Below are 26,134 nucleotides of genomic sequence, written 5' to 3'. Positions count from 1 at the left end.
AAGGCATAAAAAAGAAAGGGAGAATCTCCTTTGCCAGCTGTTTAAAAATACAGGTAGCATCATCCTTCTCTGACATCAAATCAGGGAAGGATCTGTCATAACAGAGGAGTATAGACAATTGTGAAACAAAAATTGTAATACTAATAGTTTAACATTTTCCATTGATAGAATTTTTAATTAGCCCTGAATTTGTTCTCTCATCTTTGTCTGAATGCAGGCGATTGCCACTTCAATTTTAATTTCTGATGTTAGCTTTAAGCCCACCAAAGGGCCATTTAAACCTATGATGAGCTTAAATTAACAAATAACTAGATTCAATGAGAGGGAGATGAAGCATATTTCTCTCCTTTCTGTATTGTCAACCTTTTCCATGAAGTATTTTTATGTTCTAGAAGGAATGCATGTAGATGAGATTTGATTTAACAGAATTATAGTAGTAGTTTTAAAATAATTAAATACATGTAAAGCAAGAAATTACACAAACCATGTTGCTCGAGGTTTTTTTTATGAGCTTTTTCCTGTATTCCAAAGCTATACCTTGTTGTTGAGGCAGAAAGAAGCAAAGTAGCAGGACTGGAAGGTGTTTGGGATATAACAGATTAAATCTCACAAATGAGCTTTAGCCTTTTGTTACAGAAAAGCCTTTCGTTAAATATGTAGTAGATTGTGTAGGCCCCTATAATAACATAGATCTATGCTGCTGCTCCTGTATTTGCTGCCTTCTTTGTGTCCTCTCACATGTCAAGATGGTATTGGCAAGGGTCACCACTTCTGGCCTGTTCACCACACCCTCTTTTCATTCAAGTCTGTGTTTTAAGTACACTTCTTCCAAACTGCCTGTAAAAGCTAGCCTTTCCTTCAAGCCCTGTCAACAGAGATGTGTATGAGAAGAAGAAAAAAACACAAATGAGGCCATCACATTGTGTTGGGAAACACACCAGCAAATATTTTGCTCGGTCTCAATATTCGTCTTCAAACTGGACATTGTATAAAGATCTTTGGGAGTGGGACTGTCACTTTTGTCTGTAAGCCCTTAAGCTTCTAATGTCTTGCAAAAAAATATATATGCCTACCAAGGAGGAGTTATCTTGAGCTGTAGGACTTTTTTTTTAAACTTTATTGCATTGTATTTTTTGCAGAAGGATAAAGAAATTTTTTTGGTTAATTATTTTGTTTTTTAATCTTGCATTCTTCAAGCAAAGTCACTTTTCAAAGCACAGAAGGCTAAAGAATTGTTCAGCTAAAGAAGCTTCATCAGAGTTCCATGCAAACCAAATTATTATATTTCCAGATTTCCTCTTGCTTTGCTACAAGTCACAATGAGGAAAAAGTTGGGCTCCTTTGATGTGAAAAAAAGCAATATATCACTTCTCTGAAAGAACATTTCTCAGTCTCTCATGTGAAAAAGGATTAACACCTCCAACAAAGGTCCTGTAGATCACAGAACTAAGCAGCAATACTGAACAGTATTCCTGAGGAGTGGAAAAACTGTATTTAAGCAAGAGATTGTTTGAACTGGCAAACAGAAACTTTTTAATAGCTGAAGATCTAAGATAAAGGATTAAACCTTTCTGAAGTATCTGCACTTAAACAACTCTGAAGAAAAGGAAGCGAGTTTAAATTCATGAAAGATGGTCTTTGTTTTCCTAAATGAACCATGTTCTTTAGTGTCAAAACAAAATCCATTCACAGCATTGTCAGCTACGTAAACTTGGTAACAATACCGATTATCTACCAAAGTCTGACCTTACTTAGTTGTAAAAAATTTTTACCAAGTTTGAGCATCTTCCTTCTGCTTGTCTGATTTTGTTGAGAACCAACTTATCTTTCTCCTTTTTATGGGCTCCTTTTAACAGTACGTACAAGCAGAGCATGTAAAGTAAGATGTTATTTTAAATGGCTACTTGTGTAATTTTCCCCCATGTTACAAGTCAGACTTTGTACTTTAATAAAACATGAGTAGGTTTATAGGAATTAAGTGGTTAAAGTGGCATTAAGAAGAATTTGCTGTTATCGTCTGCAGGAATGTGAGATTATTAGTAGGTATTAGGCATCAGGAAAGGTAAGAATTTCGTAATATTTTTATCTTCAGAAGTTGAATATGAGCAAATGGGATGTCAGAATACCATTGAAACTTCTTATGCTTTTCTTTTTCCTATTTATTTTTAACAAAATGGCTGCTTAGCTTGCTGTGTTAAGAAGAAAATTACAGCATTTTTTTATCTCAAGGAGCAAACAGGTAACCTTCTGACCTTTTCAGTAAATCCTCAACTGAACCTCTGAAATTAGGGTGATTTAGCATTTTATGGCACAGAATAAAAATCTCTAATTCTGTTTCCAAATAGTGTATCCTGAACACACGTTTTATTAAGCTCTTGACTCATTCAGACATGTGTATTTTGTAAAGTTCCTATGGTTATTGTTTTACAATAGCTGCTTCCAGAAGCATTGTAAGGGTTTCAATTAATCAGCTCTTTGTGTGCTTCAGACTATGCAAATTTATCACATCAGACCATTCAGCAGCTCATGGGAAAGCAGTGTACAAACTGTATTGTCTTCTAGCACCTCCTCTCATTTAGAGTGATGTTTTTAATAAGAAAACTAATCAAGTTTACTTATGCATTATTTATCTGTTAATTTTAATTCTGTTCTTTACCTCTTATGTCAAATGGGATGTAGCACGTGATATGATAGATCAGTGAATGATTCAATATTGAACAAAGCTTATGTGATGCAGCATTTTTCTCTGCTGTACTTGTTTTATGCTTAGTTAGCCAACACAGTATGTAATTAGAGATGCAGAGATGTTTTGAAGCAGATGTACATTTTTGTTTAGCCTTACTAATTTTTGCAAATCTCCTTGTCACTTGTCCATAATATACGGCACCGTGTTATAGTTACACAGTGTAGTCTTGTTTTTCTCAAGAGTATTTCCGAATTCTGGCAAATCTGGTAAGTCTAAAAGAGATGCCTTTCAAGTTAGTTTTAACTCTTTTACCAACATATCATTAGAATAAGTAAACAAGCGCATCTAGTAATGCGCTTCTTTTTATCTTGCTGATAGAAACTGGTATTATGCTGCTTCTATTCACTTAGTCTCCTTTGCTCTCTAATGTCCCTCCTGCTGGTAGTAATTAGTTTTCTATATTAGGTTGTTTTGACTTATTTGATGATTTTTTTTTTCATTTGGCATGTGTGTGTATAGAAGGCACCTTACCATAGCTCAGTGAAAAACTTTCCCATACTGCTGTGTTTTGTCCCTGCCCCCTCCCTGCTACTCCCCTTCCCCCTTCCTGCTGAACGGATGGTTTACAAATCTGTCTATGTTCGTGTTTGTCAGCAAACTGTAAAAAAAACTGCATAAAAAATACCAATTCTGGAAATCTGAATTTCTCTTGATTAGAAAAACAAAGTCTTAAAAGAGAAAAGTACTTTTTGGGTGAGAGGATCTTTATGCTCTGTCAGGGCCTTGTGGGAGTAGATGGGTGTTGGGATGCTGTCGGGATAGCGTGTGTGAGGATGGGGGTCATCATGCATAGTCAGCGGGCTGTCATTTATTCGGTAACATACAATAGCATTGAAAAACACTGCCAATGGCTGCTTTATACTTCCATGTAGATGTCTGATTTAAGTTTATTTTAATTTAAACAATTATCCTTGCAGTAAACTACCATGCTTATTAATCCACTTTTCTGGGGAAAGAGAGAGAGGGATATCTTAAAAGAATTTGTTGGCATTTTCACTGATTTTCACTGTAAGATGACATCATGAAATTGATACACAAAGTTTTTTCTACAGTTCAGTTTGATTTTCAGTTGAAAATAAATGAGATGTAACAAGCTGCTGGATGCTTTTTTGCGCAAACATACAACCCTCTTCTTAGTCCACATCAAAAGAAATATTGTTTTTTGTTTTGCCTGCAGCATTTTCTGGATGGTGTTTGATTCTGGTCCTAGACGAGAACTAGGTATAGATGAGAGCAGATCCAGGCCCATCGCAGTATAACGTTTAGTTTGAAACTCTATTGCTGTATTTCAGATGCAGCATATAAAAATTGCAAAGGGAAGGGAAGTGAACAAAACCAAATTGTGTGTCCTGTGTGAATGCTGGGGAATGATTTTTGTGTGGTGTCTAAATAAATAACAATTAGGATATCGTAAAAACTTTTAGTAAGAGCCAGAAAAAGTTACCCATTCATTTGAGCGTGTCCTATTTATGATGTTTGTATGGGGAATAGTTGGGCAATGCAGTTGTGAAATGCAGTTCTTAGTTGGACAGGGCAACATTTGGAACTTGAGGCTGTTTTAAATCCAGCCTCTTCTTTGTTGTTTTATGAGCCAGTTGCAAGTGGTAATTCCACTTACGTGGATTAATTCACTTGATCACTTTTTCACAGCTGCTCGGCAATGCTGAACCACTCGGCTTGCCTTTTACTGCCCTGCTGCAAACTCTGGCTCAGTGGTGAGGGATGAGAGAGAGTAGCAAATTCAGGAGCTTACAGTGTGAGTCTGCAAGCGTTAGTCTCTTAAAGAGCTTCTAAAGGCAAGTGACTGCAAAATAAGATCAAGTTTGCATTTTGAAAGGAATTGCAGTTACTTGCTTTTAGAAGTAGTGTTGTATATAGGAACGGTGTCTTTCAGCTTTTTTAACAGTTTTTTATGGGAAAGAATGAACTTTTCTTAAACTGTAGGAAAGGAAGAATCTTCTTTCTGCCCTGCTTTCTGAATACACATGGACTTGCTGCAGATCTGCTATAAATTCAGTGACTTCTTAAAATACAGAAGCTTAAAACTGAGGGTTTATAGCTTTCTCTTTTTTTTTTCTGTAAAATAGAAACTTTATAAATGGCCTAGTGAGCTTCACATTGCTGGATTCTGTCTAAATATTTTGTTTTTAACTTCTAAGCTCATTATGCTGTCTTTGTGTTAACTTGTATTAAAATCTGTCAGCTATGACTGGTCTCATAACCACAGTCAGCGGACCAGAATAAGTTAATTATTTACTTGTGTCACTAGTGCTCTTCATCTAATGAAATGCACAGCTGTGTTAGATCTGCAGTTGGGTGTGTAGGTCCCATTGTTATACAAGTCAGCGGAGGGTAGAAGCCGCTATGATGGAGAGCCCTCAGTTCTTTCTGCTGTTCTGCCTTTCTGTGTCGATTTCATGGATCTTTTATCATTCACTTTCACACAAAACAAACAACACAGTGGCTGTCTGCTATGGGAACCGGCTTGGCATATAAAAGGTTTTCAGAGCCTAAAGTAATTTTAAGTTAGCTAAGATTTAATTTTTGGCTTACAGGTGCCCTGGAGTCCAGATGCAACCTAATGCTTTCTTAGAAGTAAACGTGAATAAGGCAAAATGTATGTGCCATAATGCATATATAATATGTATGGATACAGTTTTAGGATAAAAAAAGCTATGTGCACAAGAGATAGTGGATTGTGGGGTGTTTTTTCATTTTCAGCAAACGATTGCTGCTTGGCAGGGAGAATATTATTTATTTATCATAATAGAACAATAAAAATTAGTTTCAGTAGGTTTAAAAACTAAATACAACCACCACCACCCTTGCCCCAAATGCTCCAATCATATTTTTTCTGCTCCCTTCCCCCATACTTAACAATTCTCATTCTATTAAATACTGTCCCATACACCTATCCCTGTCTTGCTTGGACAGTGGAAGAGAAGCTCCCTCCTGAGCAGACGCCAATATCCCCCTGTGAACTGGCTGGTGGGGGGATGCCTTTTTAGGGATGTAACCAGCACCCTCCGTCTTCCAGGAGCCCCCTCCGCTTCAGAACTGTTCCCAAAGTGTGCTCTGGCAGTTGCAGCAGGCTGATCTCAAATAGCTTGCAGGCTTTTTCAGCAATATGGGCTTCTGGAAGAAATTGTCCAACTGAAACAGTAGCTTTGGTTCAAAGGAGGATGGGCTTAAGCAGCTGCATTTTAGCACCTGAATTTGAATGTTAAATCTCTCAGTCATTTATAGCTGCAGTATTTTGTTTTGCAGAATTTGCTGTAGAAACAGTTGTAAGGGTTGCAGGGAAAATTTTGGATTGTATTATAGACTATTTTAAGTGAGTTTTCATGTTTCTGTCTAAACTTTCCTAAATAGTTTTAGAGTTTGAGGGGAGGGAGGTTTGTTTTGCATCCAGTACTGACAGAGACTGAAAAGAGCTTGCAAAACTATTAAAGGTACAGTTTGTGTTCATGGATTGACAAAATATAAGCAGTCTGAGGAATAAATTGTACTTTGTGATTCTTCAAAAGCAGTCTTTGCTCAGCAAATAAATGCTATCTGAAAATATCTTGTTGCAATTTTTTTTTATTTCCCTTACTTATCTCCTCTTCATTCCTGTCAAAGTCCTGACTTGATTTGTTTTTATTTGCAGCTTTTAGTGAGGACATATATGATAAACAAATTTCTAATCAATAATAATTTTACTTATACAGACATACAGTAAGAGGCCTGATTTTTTCTTTTTTTTTTTTTTTTCCAGGAAATTATAGCATCAGCTTTAAAAAATAGGTCTCCCTTGAGACCAGTCTGACTGGTCAAAAGTTTCTGGTTGCCTCTGAAAACTGTATCTAAAGCTTTCTTCCCTGATTTGCTAACTCACAAATCACTGGGAGCATTCTGTAAGGGTATGCTAATTTTGCCAGTCCTGTCACAAGGGCTGTCTTCTAGCCTGCAGGTTGCGAGCACTGGTCATGGTAATGAATCTGGGTAAAAAGTGATCCATGAGAAAGAGAGGAGGAGGAAAACACTAAAGAAAATCTGGTGATGAGCGTCAGCCCTGCTGGTGGGTCGCTGCTTGTGAATTGAAATGTTTTCTCTTCTGCAGGGGTGTGTGGACTGATTGTTCCTCAGGAGGACATGCCATTTTGTGATACAGGAATCTGTCCAGATATCATAATGAACCCTCATGGCTTCCCATCGCGTATGACGGTTAGTGGTTATGTTACTATTAAAGAGACAATGTCCCCCAATAGGAAAAGTGAAGTAGATTAACCAGCAGAAACAAAAAGAAGTTTGAAACACAGTTTCACTGAGAATATTCTCCAGTCATCTTGCCACATACTCATTCTCCTATAAGTGTTCAGACTTCTGTTTTGCATGTTTTGAAACATGGTGCTATAAAAGCAGTAGAGATGGGGCTGTTTGTGCATCATTCTGATTTTGTTCTATGTCAAGCTAATAGGAAAGCAACCAAATACCTCACTTCCACCCTTTCTGTTTTAAAATTCCTTGCTCTCCCTCTTCGTTCCCTATTGCCTATGCCCAATAAGCCATTTTGGGCAGACTGTGAGGTGAAGTTTGGAGAGGAGTTTAAATAATAGTTCTAGACCTCCACTGATTATTTCGTGCAGCCTCTGATCTTTTACTCTTTGTTGTCCTTTCTGTTCCCTCCGCTGCACTGTAGCATGTCAGTCCCTGAGGCTGTGTCCTAGAGCAGAAGGCCACACTGGATCCTGCTTATTTTCCAGGCAACTGGAAAAAAAATGGAGCTCCCCGACTCTGGACCTTGAATGTCTTCCCACACCCTGCAGTGTGTCCAGTTTTCACCCCTTCACACAGGAGGTGTCAAAAAGGAGGAGCTTCCTTGTTCTTGGGCTTCTTCTTTTCCTCCCATTGCATACAATAACCCAAGCTGCTTTCAGAGGTGCTTTTCCTGACTACCTTATGCTCTGACCAATACAGCAATGCGCCTGTACTAATGAGCAGGCTGTTAACTCTGCTTTGCTTTGCACAGGTAGGAAAGTTAATTGAACTCCTGGCTGGAAAAGCTGGAGTCCTCGATGGCAGATTTCACTATGGAACAGCTTTTGGAGGCAGTAAAGTTAAGGATGTGTGTGAAGATCTTATTCGTCATGGTTATAACTACCTAGGGAAGGACTACGTCACATCTGGTATCACTGGGTAAGAATCTGCTGTATAGATTTAGGTGTTTCAGAGAGTGAGGAAATCCTGTTTAGACACATATGAAAAATCTTCACACGTCTTGGAGCTCGGAAACTTTCTCATAGTTGCAGAACAATCTGTCACATGGAGGGAAGGGGATGAAGAATGGTGAACTTTGGCTTTTTTTCACCCTTAAAATTATTTTGTGGTTCCACATTTTAAGAGTTACTAGTGGTTTTGTGGCTATAACGTGTGTGGCTTTTGTAGTACATGCAAAAAATTCCCAACTTCTGTACCAGGACAAAAAAGGTAAAATGAAAGTTTTCTTTCTGAGAGATTGTAAGAAATTTCAAGTTTCTGTTGGCAGCAAATGTTATGTATGCTTGGAGTCAGATAAGCATTTTTATGTTGACTTTAATGGTACTGTAAAATATGGATTTGGAGGCAGGTGTCTGTTCCTTGGGATTATTTTGTGTGTGCTCTTTTTTCTTTTTTTTTTTTTTTTTTCTTCTTTCAATTACACAGTGATTCAGTCTGGCATAAAACTCTAATCTGCAAACTTCCTGCTGTGTTGATCGGACCGGCTTCTGAGACACAGAGTTCAAAGAACATAAAGATAGTTTAGGAACAGGAAAAGGCCATATGGCTCCACATGCCTGCCCTTCCAAAACGTATCTTAATCCTACCTTCCTGCTATTTTTATTATCCTCCCAGTCCCCTTCTTCTCAAGGAACAAGTTTAGGTCTCTTTTTTAACTTTTTTGGGGTTTTTTTTACTACTTTTTGTTTTAATTGCTTTTCCTACCAACTTATTCCATATGCCGTTACTCTTTTTTGTTTCAGAGAGATAATTTTGTTTTCTTTACCCTCTCCATGTTCCATAAGTTGTATATCAAGTATCCCAGTGTTTTAAACACCTTCTTTTGGTACATCATGGCAATTTAAAAAAATCAGACTAATCCTCCTTCCTAGAAAAAATAACATCATATAGCTCTAAAAATCCCCCATCGCCAAACTTCTAGTACCTTATTCAGATACTTTGCTTTAGGGTACTGATATTCTTCCAAGCAAATTTCAATTGCTTAATCTATTTGTTAAGAAGTTTGAAGGCAGATTTGATAATTATATAGAAGTTTGCAAATTTTCAAATGCCTGGTTAAGTTTTATTATTTCCTTCAATAGGCAGCGTTTGGAATAACACTGAATCGTGTTAGAAATGTTTCTGAATGAGAGGTGCAGTACTGTTGTCTCCTGCTTGTTTTTACATTGGCCATACATTTTTTTAAAAATAAATCAGTGGCAGTGCCGAGTTTGTGTTAAATCTGGTTGTTCTTAGTGCTGAAGGTGGAAGCTTGGAAATGACTGAGTGCTTTCAACTGTTGCTTTCTGATCTTTAGGTGCTTGTGCTGTTCTTACAGTTGGATGTGTTTTAAACACGGAAATCTTTAGCCATTACTCCAGCTCGTACAGTGGAGTAATGCTCTCTGTACTGCTTACAGATGTTCCCAAGTTGATGCAAGTGCCTAATCATGGTTCTCAAGAGCCCTTTTACCCATGGTTCTCGTTTGAGCCCTCAGTGCCAGCCAGGGCAAGCATTTTTGTCCTGTGGTTACAGCTGCTGAGCAGTGCCGCCGGGACAGCAGTGCTGATGCATAGCCACTCAGGGAGGGCTTTCACCCATCTGGGTCTTGGGTTGTGCTTCGAAGTGCTGCGCAGGGAGAATTGATGAATGGGAAGACTGTCAACCCCATAGTGTGCCAGTGCTAAGCTGTCCTTGCAAACACAAATTCTTCAAAGTGCTCCTCTAAAAATGATGGTTTGAGCATTTATGCTGCATGGGTTTGTTTATATATATATGCTTACCTGAGAAGGAATGTAAACGGAAATATCTGGTCACTCTTCAGGGTCTGACACATTTAGAGTCTTTACCGGTGTCTGATGACGTTGCTGAGATACTCCTGCACAGACAGAGGAGGGACTTCACATGATACAGCTGAAACAAGTACCTGTGTCTGCACAGCTTACGGCCAGAGACCAGGAACTTGGGAACTTGTTCCTCACTAGGATGGAGACAGCAGTATGTGGTGCTGGAAGTGCACTGCTCTTGTGTTCAGAGGGGTTCTCTGTGGTTTTTTCTGACTGATTGCCCTGAAAACACAAACACATTTTTCTAGGACTTATGATTCCCAGATTGTTTCAAATTCCTCCTGTACGTGCCAGTCTTGTCTTTCTTGAGGTAAATATGTGCTAACTGTGAATATTTTTTTTTTTTTTTTATTTCCACAGTGAGCCTTTGGAAGCTTATATCTATTTTGGCCCTGTGTATTACCAGAAGCTAAAGCACATGGTGTTGGATAAAATGCATGCAAGAGCTCGAGGACCCAGAGCAGTGCTCACCAGGTATTATTAGAGGGTAAACAAAAAAGAAATCTTACTGTACATTTAGAAGTGTGCCCAGCCGACTGACAGCTATGAAACTGTTTGTTTGCTCTTTAATACTTGGCACAAAATGCTATTACCTGTTAGTACACTGTTACAGACTAAAAGACCTTGCAGTAGACTGTGGCACTAGGTTGTTCTCCATGTCCACATGTGCTCCATGTAGTCCAAAACTGATTTTGCTTCTCAGACTTCTGTTAGCAGTTGGTAAAAATACCATCTGCTGATTCACAGTGCACATTCTGTCCCTTTCCTGTCAGGTTGTTCATTTCATAGTATCTTAGGCGGATTTTTTTTTTTTTAATTTAACGTTTGTACTTTTACAGAATTTATTATGAGTAGAAGGAATAAATTTCTTTTAATATTTCAGCATCCTTTAGTATTTAGCAAGTTAGTATTGATATAGCCCATGTCTTCCCCTGTCAAGGCAAAGCAAATCGACTGTGGTGTAGTACAAACAAGCATTAGAATAATGTGCACTGATTATAATAATGTCACTGATATAAAGCACTTTGCCTTGCAGACTCTTCCATTCAACTCTAAAACTGAATTTAGGCTTGTATTGCACATAGTTGTCCACAGTGGTCATTCATATATATCCATTTTTATTATATATATCCATATATTCATGAATATCCGTTTTTATTTGCCCAGTTAAAGATAAGTTCTCAGTTCCTTTGGAGTCATGGTCATTGAACTGACCCTGAACTTGGTTTTCTCTCCAACAAAAAGGCTGATTACCATGTTGACGTCTTTTGGCACCAAGTTTTGAAGTCAGGCAGATGCAGTCTGAGTAATAGGTAATATAAGCCCCTGGAGGTGGACTTACATTATCTGGACCTTTAGGGAATTCGAAGTATCCTTCTTTCCCTGATGTTATGTACCTTTTCTCTTTAAAGCCAAGCTCTATGGCAGCTTGCATTCATGTTATAAACTGCTGAAATTCGTGGATTACAAGAAACAGTTCAGTGGCACAGACTTTGCCTTGAAGAGACTTCTAGTGGATTGTTTAGTCCACCTCTCTCCAGCACAGTAGGATTATTTGCTAAATCTTGCCAGAAGTTTAATTGCCAGCTAGTCCTGAATAGTCTAGCGAAGAATATTCTGAATATCTTTTGCCACTCATTTTGGACTATCATATATAAACTGCCGTTTATACCTCACCTACTGCACGGTGGTACTCTTCTTTTTGACTGGTCCCTTTTGTGCTTTCTTTGAGATGTAAGCACAAAGTCTGCGCTACTCTTTCCTATAACAAGCGTGATTCATATTCGTTATTTCTTAATTTATTTTTATGCCTCTTATCACGTGCTGATCCACTTCTCTTGCCTTGTCTACTTGCACAACAAGTTAGCAAGTCTGTCTTCTTAAGATGTTCACCTTCAACCTGCGGATGTGCTATTAAGAGAATGGAGGAGGGGCAGGTCTCTACTGTACCTGTATCTTTCTCTCTTGCTTTTCATTGAACGTTTCCTGTGCCTTTTGGCTTTCTAACCTCGTGCTGTCAGAAGGACAAACTGAAATTGTCTCACACTTCCTATGGAAGTTGATACCAGTGATTAAACAGGAGGGAAATCATGAAAAGCTTTTGTAATTCAGGTGTAGCACAGCTATTGTTTCCTACCACGGCTGCTTGCCAATATAAACATAAGTGATACTCCCAAATAATGGGCTGCTCGCCCCATTTTCTGTTCTTCAGTGTGTTAGTCACGTGATTGGTGCTTCACATGAAAATAAAAACACCCTGTCTTAGCTAACGGTGCACACAGTTGCTTTACTGGAGCTCCCAGATCTGCTTTTGTATTGCCTCCCCAACCTCTCAGCTGTTTCAAGATACTGAATTTAAATGAAACCTAAATCCCAAGTCAAGGTAATGTTTACATTTGAAGATGAAGGTGGTATCACTTCTCCCACCCCTTACTTTCTTTGAATTCTTTGTTCCAGTCAGTAGCATCATACTTTGTAGCTAGGGCTCTTTATTTGCCTTTCAGGAAAGCTAGTTCAATTTGTGTTCAATTTATGCTGCCTTTTGAATAGGCTTTTAGGAATTTTCCTTTTTCTCATCAACTAATTAAACTTTTTTATTGCCATCGCCTCTGCTGAGAGAGTCTGCTTTGCCAACTTTCATAATCACTATTGTTTTATCATCTATTGCACTTCCTGGAGAGTAGATTGCCTCTAACATTGTTTTTTTGCTTTTAAAAGTAATCCTGTAACAGCTTCCAACATGGAATTCAGCTGTTATTGTCTTGAAATGCATTTTATTCTATATCAAATGTACTTTAACTGGCAGAGCAAAGCTATATTTCCATCTGGAATAAGAAAGAAGACTTAGGTTCCTTGAATGTCACCGATTCTAGATATTCTGATTAAAACAAGACTTTGTAGAATTGCAAAGCAGCACTCTTTGTCAACACAGTCAAAAACCACCAGGATGTTGCCCTCTGAATTGGCGTTTGTTAAATGAAAGACAATACTTAATTTATTTTGCCATGAGTAGCTGACAATTTAAAACATAGTTCTAGATATGATGTTGCCTAGATACCCAGTCCTGCTAAATCTTTTTAACAGATAAACTGCTTTTAGTTTTCCTTACAAGAGATCAATATAAGCTTTCTGCATGCATAATTGTTTTGATGGACATTGTCAGAGCTGCCACCTGCATGTCTTTTGAACTTATCAGATATCCAGTTCCTATTATGCTGCAAGGGAGCAATGGGATGACACTGGTCAGGGCTCCTCTTCACACTCTGGGGCTGTAGGAGCACAGTACCCCCTCCTCCCTCAGGCAGCATTTTTCTAGGTAATACCCGACTTCTTGGAGATCAGTTTTTCAGCCAGTGAGGCCATTTTGAGTTAGCCACTGGTTTTCTGTCATATGCATGAGGAAGACCTGCTGAGACCTACAAGACCTGCTCTTACAGGGGTAGACTATTTCCCTCCACTGGCCAAACAAGGAACCAGGCCATAAACCTAAACCCACTGTTCTTCCAGAAAATGCAGAAATGATGCAAATACATTCTTAATGTGCTTAAAAACATTGAAATTAATTGTTCTGTGCTTTTTTTTCTAAATGCAGCAGTTCAGTAGTGTGAAGACAACTTGGCCTTATTTTTTTATAAAGAATCACAGAATTTTATTTATCACTTAAGAATTTAAAGAACTTTCTATCTTTTTTTTTGTTTCTAAATATGATTAAATACCTCTTTTTAATGATATTTCTAATCTTATTTTCAAGGGTCTGCTTTGTTTTCAGAATGTTATATTTAGAATAAAGAATAGAAGTAGTTGCCCAGGGCAACAGCTGCAGTGTATATGTGTATAGAGAGAAAGGGGAAGCACAAATGCTTTATAAACACTGCTTTAACATTTTAAAACCCTTGGTGTGAGGAAGTTTCAAACTCATGTCAACCTGAAGCAAAATCCAATTGACTTAGGGAGCATATGTTAGACTCTCTTCAAAGGCCCAATCTCAATATTGAAATTTTTGGTACTTTAGAAAACTTTTTAGGGAGGGAGGATTTTGTTTGTTTTGGTTCTTTAGTGAGGTCATCTTGACATTTAGTGGGACTGAAACACTTAACAGCTTAAGACTCAGGTTGGGCTTTTTAATTTTGGGGGGCTTTCTGTGTTTTGGTTCTTTCAAAATTGGATTTCAGCTGCCTTAGGAATCTTCATCCTGTACCTGCTGGAAGATCCGTGGCCCATCAATTCCTAAAGGGCTGGAGTTAAGTTCCCATTATTTTTCAAGCTATTCTGTCCTCCCTTAATTGGATTAGGCTTTATTGGGGCTCACGTTTGTGAAGCTATTTTGGCATTTTATCCTGTGGAGCAGCACCTGGTGAAACTTTTTAAAGTAGGTTTGTGCATTTACTAATATAGTAGAAGTCAGTTAGTAAAAGGAACTTACAGCACTGCAGCAAATGCCTGTGTCTTTGGAGACTCCAACTGCTTCAAAAATCTGCCTCTTGGGACTTCAGAAGAGAAACCATTCACCTCAGGGTTAGTCCTTTAAAACAACATCTGAACAGTGATGTTGCCATCATCTGGGGAGGTGGTCTTAGGGAGTTTAATCAGGATGTAAACAACTTCTATCCATTCTCCTAACAGTGGGGAAAATGGAAGGTTACGTGAATGAAAAGGATGATTTGAATTACAAGCAGATTAGTTTTAAGGTTCCAGCATGGTCAGAGTAAGGGAAACTACTTCTGTGTAAAAACAAATAAAACTTTAGAATATATTTTAGTCTGCTAATTAGGTGTGGGATTTTTTATAGTTGTTACAAAAGATTATTAGGTGTTGAAGGCTTTTATCAATCCTTTTCTCTGAGTTGCAGTAAGTTGGCAAAAACTCACTTATAATAGTATGCTTAACAAATTTGGTTGTTTGAAATAATATAAACAAAATACACTCCAAAAATTGTGAGCCATATCCATCATTGAGTGTTCTAAGTGGATTGCACTGTTGCAGGAATCAGAAAGCACATAATGCCTCATGGCATGAGGTTTAACAAGGTCAAATGCCAGGTCCTGCACTTGGGGCTCAACAACCCTGTGCAGTACTACAGACTAGGAGAAGTCTGGCTAGAAAGCTGCCTAGAGGAGAAGGACCTGGGGGTGTTGGTTGACAGCCGCCTGAACATGAGCCAGCAGTGTGCCCAGGTGGCCAAGAAGGCCAATGGCATCTTGGCTTGGGTCAGAAACGGCGTGACCAGCAGGTCCAGGGCGGTTATTCTCCCTCTGTACTCGGCACTGGTGAGACCGCACCTTGAGTACTGTGTTCAGTACTGGGCTCCTCACCACAAGAAGGATGTTGAGGCTCTGGAGCGTGTCCAGAGAAGAGCGATGAAGCTGGTGAAGGGGCTGGAGAACAAGTCTTTTGAGGAGCGGCTAAGGGAGTTGGAGTTGTTTAGCCTTGAGAAGAGGAGGCTGGGGGGAGACCTTATTGCTCTCTACAACTACCTGAAAGGAGATTGTGGGGAGGAGGGAGCTGGCCTCTTCTCCCAAGTGACAGGGGACAGGATAAGAGGGAATGGCCTCAAGCTCCGCCAGGGGAGGTTCAGGCTTGACATCAGGAAAAAATTTTTCACGGAAAGGGTCATTGGGCACTGGAATAGGCTGCCCAGGGAGGTGGTTGAGTCACCATCCCTGGAGGTGTTTAAGGGATGGGTGGACGAGGTGCTGAGGGGCATGGTTTAGGGAGTGTTAGGAATGGTTGGACTCGATGACCCAGTGGGTCCCTTCCAACCTAGTGATTCTATGATTCTATGATAAACATGGGTTCTCACTGGGCAGCGAAGCCTCTTATGATTGCCAATAACATTTTTTATTCCTTCTCTTTGCTGTCATGCTTACCAGGAGATATACTAAGATTGAAGTAGTTAATAAAATGCATGCAATATATTGGTGCTTCAGGAATCTGAGATGGGTTTTGCTTCATAGTTCACTGTAATATTTGCAACCTAAGTACTACTGCATTGTGCCAGTGCACAAGGGTAGAACTGATGCTGTATGAAGCTGCAATGTGAGAAACAAGGCGTCAAGTTTTAACTGTCCAAGAACAAAAAAAAGGCTCAAGCAGTCATAATATTGTTAAATAATATATTGTACCTTGCCTGTTTACCTCAAAATCTTTTGCGTATACTCATATTGCTTTATTAAAACTTCAGCACCCTGAGGATGGGAAATCTTTTCAGGCAAAAAATTGAGGTTTGGTTTGTGTTGAGGAACTGGAGAACCAGGAACCTATACAATGCAATAATTAGTCTGCTGTCATACATGAGAAAAATAAACAAGATAAGTGTTAATTAAGAAATAAAAATAGGATTTAAATAATGAGTTAGTAATATGTGTGCTATTTGTTTTCTTCTTTATTGTGGTGTTCTCTTCCAGATCAAAACTGGTTTTATTTTAAGAATTTAGCTTTACTTAGCTGTAGTTCAGCTGAAACGTTAGCTTGATGATTCATTCATTAGCTGCTGGGTATTGTTTCATTTAGTTAGCTAAATGAATGTCTAATAACAAAAGCGTACTAAATCTGTGTCCAGATGGTCCTGGATACTGTTCAGTCTTTTTTTTCGTTTGTTTTCACTTATTCAGCTACATTTGATGAGGTAAAGAGTTGTGGCCTGACTCTGTAGTTGTTACAGAACTACATCATACTTCTAGTGCAGAAGCAAAGATGGATTACTTCAACTTGAATAACACATTTGTGAGATCAGCAAGTCTTATTTGTAGAAAACTGTTGTCCATTGATCCTGTACTGTTCCTTCAGTTTGAAGGCAGGTGTTCTTAAAGTTGTAGAATATTGTGTTCTGGAATACTTACTAAATTTTTCAAATATTTATCCCAAAGGCAGCCTACTGAAGGTCGATCCCGTGATGGTGGTTTACGTCTTGGAGAGATGGAAAGGGATTGTTTGATAGGTTATGGAGCCAGCATGCTTCTATTGGAAAGGCTGATGATTTCAAGCGATGCCTTTGAAGTGGATGTTTGTGGGCAGTGTGGCTTGCTGGGGTACTCTGGCTGGTAAGTTGTCCAACTGCAGTGCTTTTCGTAAATTGTGGTGCCCCCTCCTCACTTGGTGGACATGATATGTTTCATACGTGTTCACGTTTTCAAAAAAAACCTTGCTGTCAAGTGCATAAAGCAAAGTGGTACAGACTAAATGTGTAAACCAGAACCTTGCCCTTGGTTATAGTGCTTCTCAGTTTAAGTGCTCCCAGACGCCAGTTAACAGTACCACACACTGTAATCAAAACCAACATCAACATTCAAAAATGATACTTGGAGAATTGGTGACAGGGACAGTTCTTTGTTATGGTCTGATTGAACTTGGGACTAAGGTGAGAGTATAGTGAAGGGGCCGGGGGTCTCTCCTGTTGTGAAACACAGGTATTCTCTTTCACAACCAGCTGTGGCAGTGGGAAAGCTTACCTCCACTCTGTCTGCTGCCTCCCTTCCCACACTTGCAGGGGATTAACAAACCCTCGATCCTGTATATCATCTATTTTTGAAAAACGAAAACTAGCTCCATCAATGTCCTTGATTCTTCTGACATCAGAAATGAGATTATTAGCTAGGCCAGTCACAAGTCTTCCTAGTTCTCCCATATGTTGAACTTCACAAGGCTGAAGAGAGTAGTCACAGAAGAACAGGAGAAGAAATCAGTATCTCCTGCTTTTTTGTTCTCCAGCTATGGAGTTCATAATGACACGTACACCACTTTCTTCAACTGTCCTCCTCCCAAATGCCTTTTGCTTTTTAGTCTTGTAAAACAAGGAGCTCGTCTTCAAAGCATCAGAGAAACGCACCAGTCCCATGTTGGAGCATGAGAGGCAAGTAGCTGTATGGAAATTCAGTTGGTTTCTGCCCAAATGCCTTGCCCCCAAGACACTTATCACCGGTCTAGCTAATTGTCTTGATGTCTTCTTCTGGGCCCTAAACTCAGTAGTGGCTTATGTCCTGCATGTAGGGGAAGTCTAAACTATGTGAACTTCTCCATATGTAACACTAAGGGCTTTTCTCTTAACGCTCCTTTCTTTATAGCAATTTTGAGATGCTAAATTTAAATTGCTCTGTAGCGTGTTAGGAAAACACCACTATTATTAGAAGATAGAGAAACTTCTTTTTACATTCTTTAGAGGTGAGGGAAATGTTTTGCTTTAGTTTGGTTTTGTTTTAGCAAAAAAAACCAGCAGAAAAACAGACTTATGAGACCAGGAGGAATTTGAGATACAATGTTCTTGCAAGCTTTGTGAAAACAGGTGACCCATAGTCCCATGACCAAGGGACCCTGGGAGTTCAAGTTACAAGTTACTCTAATATTTATGTCGCAGGAAGATAGGGCGTTGTAGGGAGGAGAAAGATTCATTTCTAAATACCTCAGAAGAACATTGTTTGAAAACTTGCCGCATGGTGGATATCAATATCAGTGTGTTGGGAGAGGCAGGGAATTGGACTTTATTCACTTCAGTGCTTTAAGAGTGATTTTCCCATATATATATATATATATATAAGCGAAGGAGTAAAGGCGTATTCTCAGTTTTTAGATGTGTAAAAGTGATAGCTACCGTTTCTGCTCTTGGTCAGACCTTTCTTCTGAAGCGTTTGGCTTCTGGACAGAAACCAAGCACCGCGTTTGTCTGCCAATAGCAGTAACAGTTCTGTTCCTTGCGGAGCAGAATTTTGGGCAGAGGTAGGTAAACATGTGAAATCCAGAGGTGAGACAAGGCCTACGCTGTGCATCCTATCGTGATTGGTGATTTTTAATTGGGTGTCATCCTACTGGCTTTTGTGCGGTAAGTATCTTTGAGAGTACTGTTTTTCTTGAATGTGTGTACACGGTATGTAACAATGGAGACCTTTTTCTGATCCAGGTCTCTTAAAACTACTGCAATGCAATTAACAGTTGAAGTTGTCTAAAAGGAAGGGCATGCCAGAAGTCAACCAACCAACCACTTCTAACTGTGCAAAGCATAGCCTTGAAAAAACTTCTGTGCAGATGAATCTCGATTATTCTTTTATAAGAATAAGCTTAGCTTTCAGAGCACTCCTTGAAGATTTTCAGGCCACAGGAAGTGAGAGTGCTTTGAAGAAAATTAGGAATTTGAACTTTAGAAATAGCATTGCAATTCATTATTAAGGTATTGTTAAAACATTTTGTATTTTGACGTTTGTAAAAAAATTTAGTAACTCTTTATAAAATAACAGTGAAAGAAACTGCTCTCTGAGACAGACGTTCTTGCCATCTGATTCTGTGAAAAGCTGTCTGATGTGTGAGAGTAATCCATGAGAGGTAGTTTCTGCTAAATGATACGCTGTGTCTACTGGTGGGTGAAGCAAGTGGCCCTGTAATGAGCATCACAGTAGAGACCAGGTCATGAAGAGAAACTTCCAAACTGACCTTTTCAGAAACCTTTTATAAACATATTGTTTGGTGGCCAGCATTAAGGGCACTTGTCTTAAGAAAGATTAGCCCTTCCTCCAAGACAAGGACCAGCCGCTGGGTCTGTTTTTCTACAAGACAGGAACAGCAGATCAGTGCTGGAGCCTGAACTGGCACTTACACAGGGGAAAGGGGCAGTTGTGGAATTAATCCACATTAAAATACAGTAGAAACTTACTGTGACAGTCCGGTTCTATGCAAATTTTACAGCTTCGCTCTAGTACAGGTGCTCAGGGTCAGGACTCAAGTGAATGCAATGAGCAGAATTCGGTCCTTCTTTGACGTTAAGATGAGAAGTTATTCCAATCCTTAGAGTCTGAGCATTTTAAAATATACATGAAGAAGAATCTTGTTTCTTGTCCAGATTCAGCCTTGGCACTGTTGCCTTTTCCTGTCCAGTTTAGTATCAATTCAAGTATCAAACGGTCTTTCAAGTACTTCAGTTCTGTGGTCTCTGTTTGACAGAGCTTTGTGCTTACTGTACCTTAACCTTTCTGGGTGATCCCCATCCAAGTACAAAGCAGGCCCAGCATGGTGTAGCTTTGAGCCTGGGTGTAGTGAGTAGTCTCTCCTTCTCAGTCCGTAGTCGCTGTAATCAGATGCCAGATGTCTGCTTATAGCAGAGAAATTGTGCCTCTTAAGGCTTCCAGGGCTTGCAAGGCTTCTTCTGTTGAGAGCAGTCACTTGTTATGTTATCGTTGGAAAATAGCTTCTTGTTTTAGGATACTTCCTCCCACCATAAAAATGTGTCTAGCCCTATAAATTTGGACTAGAGGATCAGTTATAAACCCACAGTTGAGGACTATTCTGTTTTAAAAGCGTGCTAGCTGTAACATTTCCCCTATGTAACAAGAGTCTACAGGAGAAGCCTGTTTCAGGGAAACACCTAGTTCAGTCTATTACCATCTTAAAGCCTAGAGCTAGACAAAGCCAAAGCAATTACTGGGGATAAGCGTAGCTTCATTCCTCATCATGGATTGCAGAAAAGTAATTAAGGCTTCTGTACCACTGTTTGAAAGCTTTCTTGTTTGGTTTTTTTTCTAAGAAACTAAAAAAAAGAAAGAAAATACTCCAAGTATAGAGCAACTGAAAGACTAACGCCAACTCTTATAACCAAGAACCTTATTAACACTGACCAACTTTATTGGACTTGTCCCCATTGACATCTAGGTGCTCTGGATCAAGTTCACTGGTAACAGAAACAAGTGACTAAGTATTGGCTTTATGATAGATTTTGGGTTTTCCCCTCATTCTGTGCCACAGAAACATGCAGGAATTTTGCTAGTTCTTCCTTAATTGGACCTTCAGACTGTTATGAGGTTATGCCAGAAAGATAAATTTGAAACACAGAAGCAAAAGTAAGGGTTTTGTTAGATCATTAGGGGAATGCTGAATCACACTGTGTTCCTAAAAGGCTTAACTTTCTCAAAACCTTTCTCTGGTCTCTCCAAATACAGAAGATGGGAAATATACGACAGAATGAGGAAATGGTCAGGCTGGAAACTGAAATTTATAATATAAGAAAGATACACAGAGTATGAAATGAAATAATTGCTAATGAATTGCTAATAATTGCTAATGAAACAGTTGCTACCACCAATGAATTTGAGTCCTGATACTGGACGCATGGCTGAATGACCAGCCTATCTAGTCCTTATATGGACAAAGCAAAAAATCCCTTTCCCCCAGAAGTTTAAGATCGTTATTTGAGTAAAGAGTGCAAAGAGCCTATGTTAAAGCAGTTTTACTGGGTTTCTATCTTAACTAAAGCTTTGGCTGTTCACGCGATGTAAGGTGTGAGATGCCTCTTTTCTGGACTATGAACTGATTTGAGACATTATATGGTGAAATTGCATATAAAGAAAAAAACCTGCCAACCTTATTTCTTTCTGCCTCTTTTTTGTGACATGGATCTAAGACAGAAACTGGACCATTACCCATATTTTCAGAAATACTTAGCTTTTTTCACCTGTTTTCTCTCATTACGCAATGCTGAATTTGTGTTGGCAGTTATATGAGTGGCAGAGAAGCAGAAGTCAGTCCTGTTCACTACTGAGCACTGTGATTCTCCTCCAAGTAAAGTGCAGGTTTAACATTATGGTCCTGTTGACTTCAGTCAGATTTTTTTAAGGGCTTAAAGTTATGACTTGCTTAAGCAGTAAAATGTGTCTCAAGCACTCAGCTCCATCTAGGACTGAGCCCAGTGTTTGAATCAGGTGGACAAAGAAACCAGTGGTTAGTGGCAACTGTTTTTTTCCACAGACCTTAATTTGTAGACCAACTCTGACTTTCTTTCTGTTTGTTTCTCTAGGTGCCACTACTGCAAATCATCATGTCATGTGTCTTCTCTGCGCATACCTTACGCCTGTAAACTCTTATTCCAAGAACTGCAGTCAATGAACATCATACCTAGGCTAAAACTAGCTAAGTACAATGAATGAACAGGATTAAAAAGATGGAAAATAGTATTTTACAGAAATTGAAATCCAGCATATGCAACTGAAAGATTTTTTTTGTCTAATGGGAATAACTCTAAAAACTGAGTGGGGAGAAGGGAGGTGCAAGACAGTATAAGAAATCTTTTCCATACCCTACCTGGTTTTAAGTTGACAGATGACACTAGGAATATTTCTGAAAACTTTGTTTAGTCTGAGTGAACAGGACATGTGGGAATTGTGGAATAAGGCTGTGATCCAGCAAAGTATATGCATCGCTTCGAACAACCCCATGCTTGGTTTTGAAAAGTGCTTTGGTGGACTAGGGCTTGAACTGAGCACGTCTTATTCATGGAGGTTAAAAATGTTTTCCAGACCAGTGGAATTTTTGAAGACTAATAAATTTTGTAAACAATACTGCCTGAATATGTGTTGATGGTTTTGTAAGGGTGCTAAAGCCGCCTTATAATGTCTAAACCATTTCCTATTCCTAGAGCATTTTGTTAAAGCATTAAAAGTCTTGTTAAGTACTGTCAGGCTTAGAGAAATTAAACCACTCTCTCAAGAACATGAAGTCAGCCATCGTGAGTGGGATTTCAGTGCGTTTCATAGAATCATAAAACAGTTTGGGTTGGAAGAGACCTTAAAGACCGTCTAGTTCCACCCACCCCCCTTGCGATGGGCAGGGACACCTCCCACTAGATCAGCCTGCCCAAGGCCCCATCCGGCCTGGCCCTTAACACCTCCAGGGGTGGGGCAGCCACAACTTCCCTGGGCAACCTGTGCCAGTGCCTCACCACTCTCATGGTGAAGAAATTCCTCTTTATGTCCAGTCCAAATCTGCCCCTCTCCAATTTATACCCATTCCCCCTCGTCCTATCACTACAAGCCTTTGTAAACAGTCCCTCCCCAGCTTTCCTGTAGCCTCTTCAGGTACTGGAAGGTCGCTGTAAGGTCTCCTTGGAGCCTTCTCTTCTCCAGGCTGAAGAAGCCCAACTCTCTCAGCCTGTCCTTGTATGGGAGGTGCTCCAGCCCAATGATCATGTTTGTAGCCCTCCTCTGGACCAGTTCCAACAGTTCCATAGATATCCTTCTTACGTTGAGGATTCCAGAACTGGACACAATACCTCAGATGAGGTCTCACAAGAGAAGAATAGAGGGGCAGGATCCCCTCCCTCTCCCTGCTGGCCACGCTTCTTTTGATGCAGCCCAGGACATGGTTGGCCGCATGGGCTGCGCACGCACGTTGCCAGCTCATATCGAGCTTCTCATCAGCCAGCACCCCCAAGTCCTTCTCTGCAGGGCTGCTCTCGATCACATCATCATCATGTTTGTCTGCAAGCAATGTTGCCGTACAGTCAGTCTGCTTTCAGCTAAATGTATGCAGTTTCCATGAAGTCCAAGGGAGGTGACTGCATATGCACCAAGTGCATGATGCAGCCTACAGATATCCATTCAGTTCCTACTGAGTATAGTGGATTTAATAATACCCTTGCCTGAAGTCCTGTAAAGACAGGCAAACACAAGGTATTGATGCATGCTGTCCTAGGACTTTAAAATATGGGCATAGCTAAAACCTTGTTAAAACACAAAACAAAAAAAGAACTGTGAAGAACAGCAAATCCTCCACTGACATGGATGAAGTCAGTCACATAGTACCCTAAACTCACTTGAGCCCTTTCTCAGCAAAGCCTATGGTTATTGCTTTTTCAGCAAACGAACAGTCCTGCTGAAGTCAAAATGAAGTATGTGCATGCTCTGGTCCTTCAGAGAAAGCTTGCACTTTAGATCAGTGAGGAAGCAGAACACTGCCTGTGATCTGGAAGTCCTGAGATGTTCTTTGAATCCTCATATGGCTGAACTGTGCGTGTCGATCCTGATCCTATTCTTGCAGGAATGTTGCTGCTGTTCTCTTAGCTGCCTAAGAAGCACAGATGAGCATCAGCCTGAGTAGGCTTCTTTCATATGCTTCCACCAAAATGCTTTGTTTCTGAGCTTACAAATCAAGCCTGAAGGAATATGTTTTTCTTTTTTTCTTCTTTTTTTTTTTTTTTTTTTTGCAGTTGAGCTAATGACAACACAAATTTCTACGTGGCACATTTGGATTGGAAAAGCACTTGAAGCACCTCTACCAGGATCTGAACGGATCAAGGTCATTTACAAAGCTTTAGAAAAGAGCGATATACTGCTTCAGATTGAAGGATGGAGGTTAATCAAAATCCCCAACCAAATTAACGAGCTTCTCTTTGCTCCCTGATATTGCCAAACTGAGGCTCGGGTGCACCAGCAGAGGGAGTGAGCCTCAAACGCTCCAGCCTACTGGTGGGGGAAAGTTTTGACCTGGACCAAAGAAGCTGCGCTGAGCATAAAGTGTTCTTGCTTAGCTAGTTGTCTCTTAAGTGGTCTCCTAGGTTAGATGGTCTGAGCTATAAGATGTTAAAGACTAAACAATGTGTACGATTACACCTGCGGACATTTAAGCAGACACAGCAGAGATGGAGGAGGAGCAAAGAAGTGTGCTCCTGAGTAACCCTGTTGAGAGAACAGGTCTGTGGGCAACACCGAGGAGTAACATTGCAGCCTGTTTACCTCAAACTGATGAAAGCGTGATGGAAGGTTTTGAGAGGCTGAAGGAAATCCTCTGTGATGCCTGAAGTTTAGGAAGAAAGGAGCAGCCTTAGCAATGATGGATCCAGTAGAACATAGAAAATAGACACGCCTGGCAGTAAGTGAGGGTCACCCTCTATTAAATATTCCGGTGATGCCTACCTCAGTTCCATTTACACATCATTGCTGTCTAACTCAAGTCTGTGCATATACTTCTGAAGGCTTATTTGAGTGCAAATGTGAGTTGAAACTCTGGTTTTTACTTTTTTTGCCTCTCTTTAAGAGGCTACCTATGTTCCACCATAATAGACACCTGCAAGTAATCTCTTGGCAATGGAATAAGCATTACAAAACCAGCAGTAGAAATGGCACAAACAGCTACGGATTCCTGGAATACGGTTGATCAAAGTGGCAATCAAAGGAAAGAATCTTGCTGCAGCCAGAAAAAATTATAATGCCTGAATTGATGAGGTAAAATACATCCTCAGAACCCCAGAGCTGTGTCACACTGCTTTCCTCTGGTGAACCTCATCTTTGCAGCCCTTTGAATTATCCTCCAGCCCAACCTCCCCTCCCTCCCTCTTTATATAGTGAATGCCTTCACAAAGAGGTCTCACATCAACTGACAGCTGTACTGCATTCGCTAGACTTGCCCAAATCAACCCTGCCATGATTCTGCTGAGAGAGATACAATACTCTCAACAAGACTTTACAAAATCTTAAGGCTTCAGCACACAAAGCTAGAGAACTCTCATAATGTTTTAATTCCATTGCAACTTCTTTATCTCTTCCTGTTTAGTGTCCAGGAAAGACTTTCTGGAAATACTATTCAGCATGAAGGTCACTAGTGTTAGTCACAGCTGAAATGCAGAATACAGTCCACTTTCTGAGATAAGCTAGAGGTATGTGCTGCTGTTGGAAGAGACATCTAACTGAGACATCTAACTCCATTGTCCTACTTTGCAGGTAAAGAATTGAACATGAGCCAGCAGTGTGCCCAGGTAGCCAAGAAGGCCAATGGTATCTTGGCTTGTATCAGAAACGGCGTGACCAGCAGGTCCAGGGAGGTTATTCTGCCCCTGTACTCGGCACTGGTGAGACCGCACCTCGAATACTGTGTTCAGTTCTGGGCCCCTCACCACAAAAAGGATGTTGAGTCTCTGGGGCATGTCCAGAGAAGAGCAACGAAGCTGGTGAAGGGGCTGGAGAACAAGTCATATGAGGAGCGGCTAAGGGAGCTGGGGTTGTTTAGCCTGGAGAAGAGAAGGCTGAGGGGAGACCTTATTGCTCTCTACAACTACCTGAAAGGAGATTGTGGAGAGGAGGGTGCTGGCCTCTTCTCCCAGGGAGAATGGCCTCAAGCTGCACCAGGGGAGGTTCAGACTGGACATCAGAAAAAATTTTTTCACAAAAAGGGTCATTGGGTACTGGCAGAGGCTGCCCAGGGAGGTCGTTGAGTCCGCATCCCTGGAGGTGTTTAAAAGATGGTTAGATGAGGTGCTCAGGGACATGGTTTAGTGATTGATAGGAATGGTTGGACTTGATGATCCAAGAGGTCTTTTCCAACCTGGTGATTCTATGATTCTATGAATTAAATGCTGTTAAAAGGTAAAAGCATTACAGGCCTAGTATTCAGTAGTCAAGTCTATTATTTCACTGCAAAACAAAGGCATTAATTAAAATGGCTGAGGGTAGACCTTATCACTGTCTACTACTGCCTGAAAGGAGGTTGTAGTGAAGTGGGTGTTGGTCTCTTCTCTTAAGTAACAGGTGGCTGGATGAGAGGGAATGGCCTCAAATTG

General features: G+C 40.1%; 1 protein-coding gene across 1 annotated transcript in view; it reads left to right on the top strand.

The window, feature by feature from the left end:
• Window positions 1-22,135, top strand: part of POLR3B (RNA polymerase III subunit B) — an 83,255-nt gene extending 61,120 nt beyond the window's left edge. The window contains exons 24-28 of the mRNA XM_054071006.1: window positions 6,849-6,952; window positions 7,758-7,924; window positions 10,192-10,305; window positions 16,698-16,871; window positions 21,602-22,135. Of these exons, the coding sequence (XP_053926981.1) occupies window positions 6,849-6,952; window positions 7,758-7,924; window positions 10,192-10,305; window positions 16,698-16,871; window positions 21,602-21,731 (689 nt within the window). The 3' untranslated portion in view covers window positions 21,732-22,135. The remainder of the gene's footprint in view (window positions 1-6,848; window positions 6,953-7,757; window positions 7,925-10,191; window positions 10,306-16,697; window positions 16,872-21,601) is intronic.
• Window positions 22,136-26,134: the final 3,999 nt, after the last annotated feature.

Source organism: Cuculus canorus, chromosome 1, assembly GCF_017976375.1.
Source record: "Cuculus canorus isolate bCucCan1 chromosome 1, bCucCan1.pri, whole genome shotgun sequence".
NCBI classification, from domain to species: Eukaryota; Metazoa; Chordata; class Aves; order Cuculiformes; family Cuculidae; genus Cuculus; species Cuculus canorus.
Note: the sequence above shows the minus strand (reverse complement) of the source record. Positions and strands in the feature narration are given on the sequence as shown.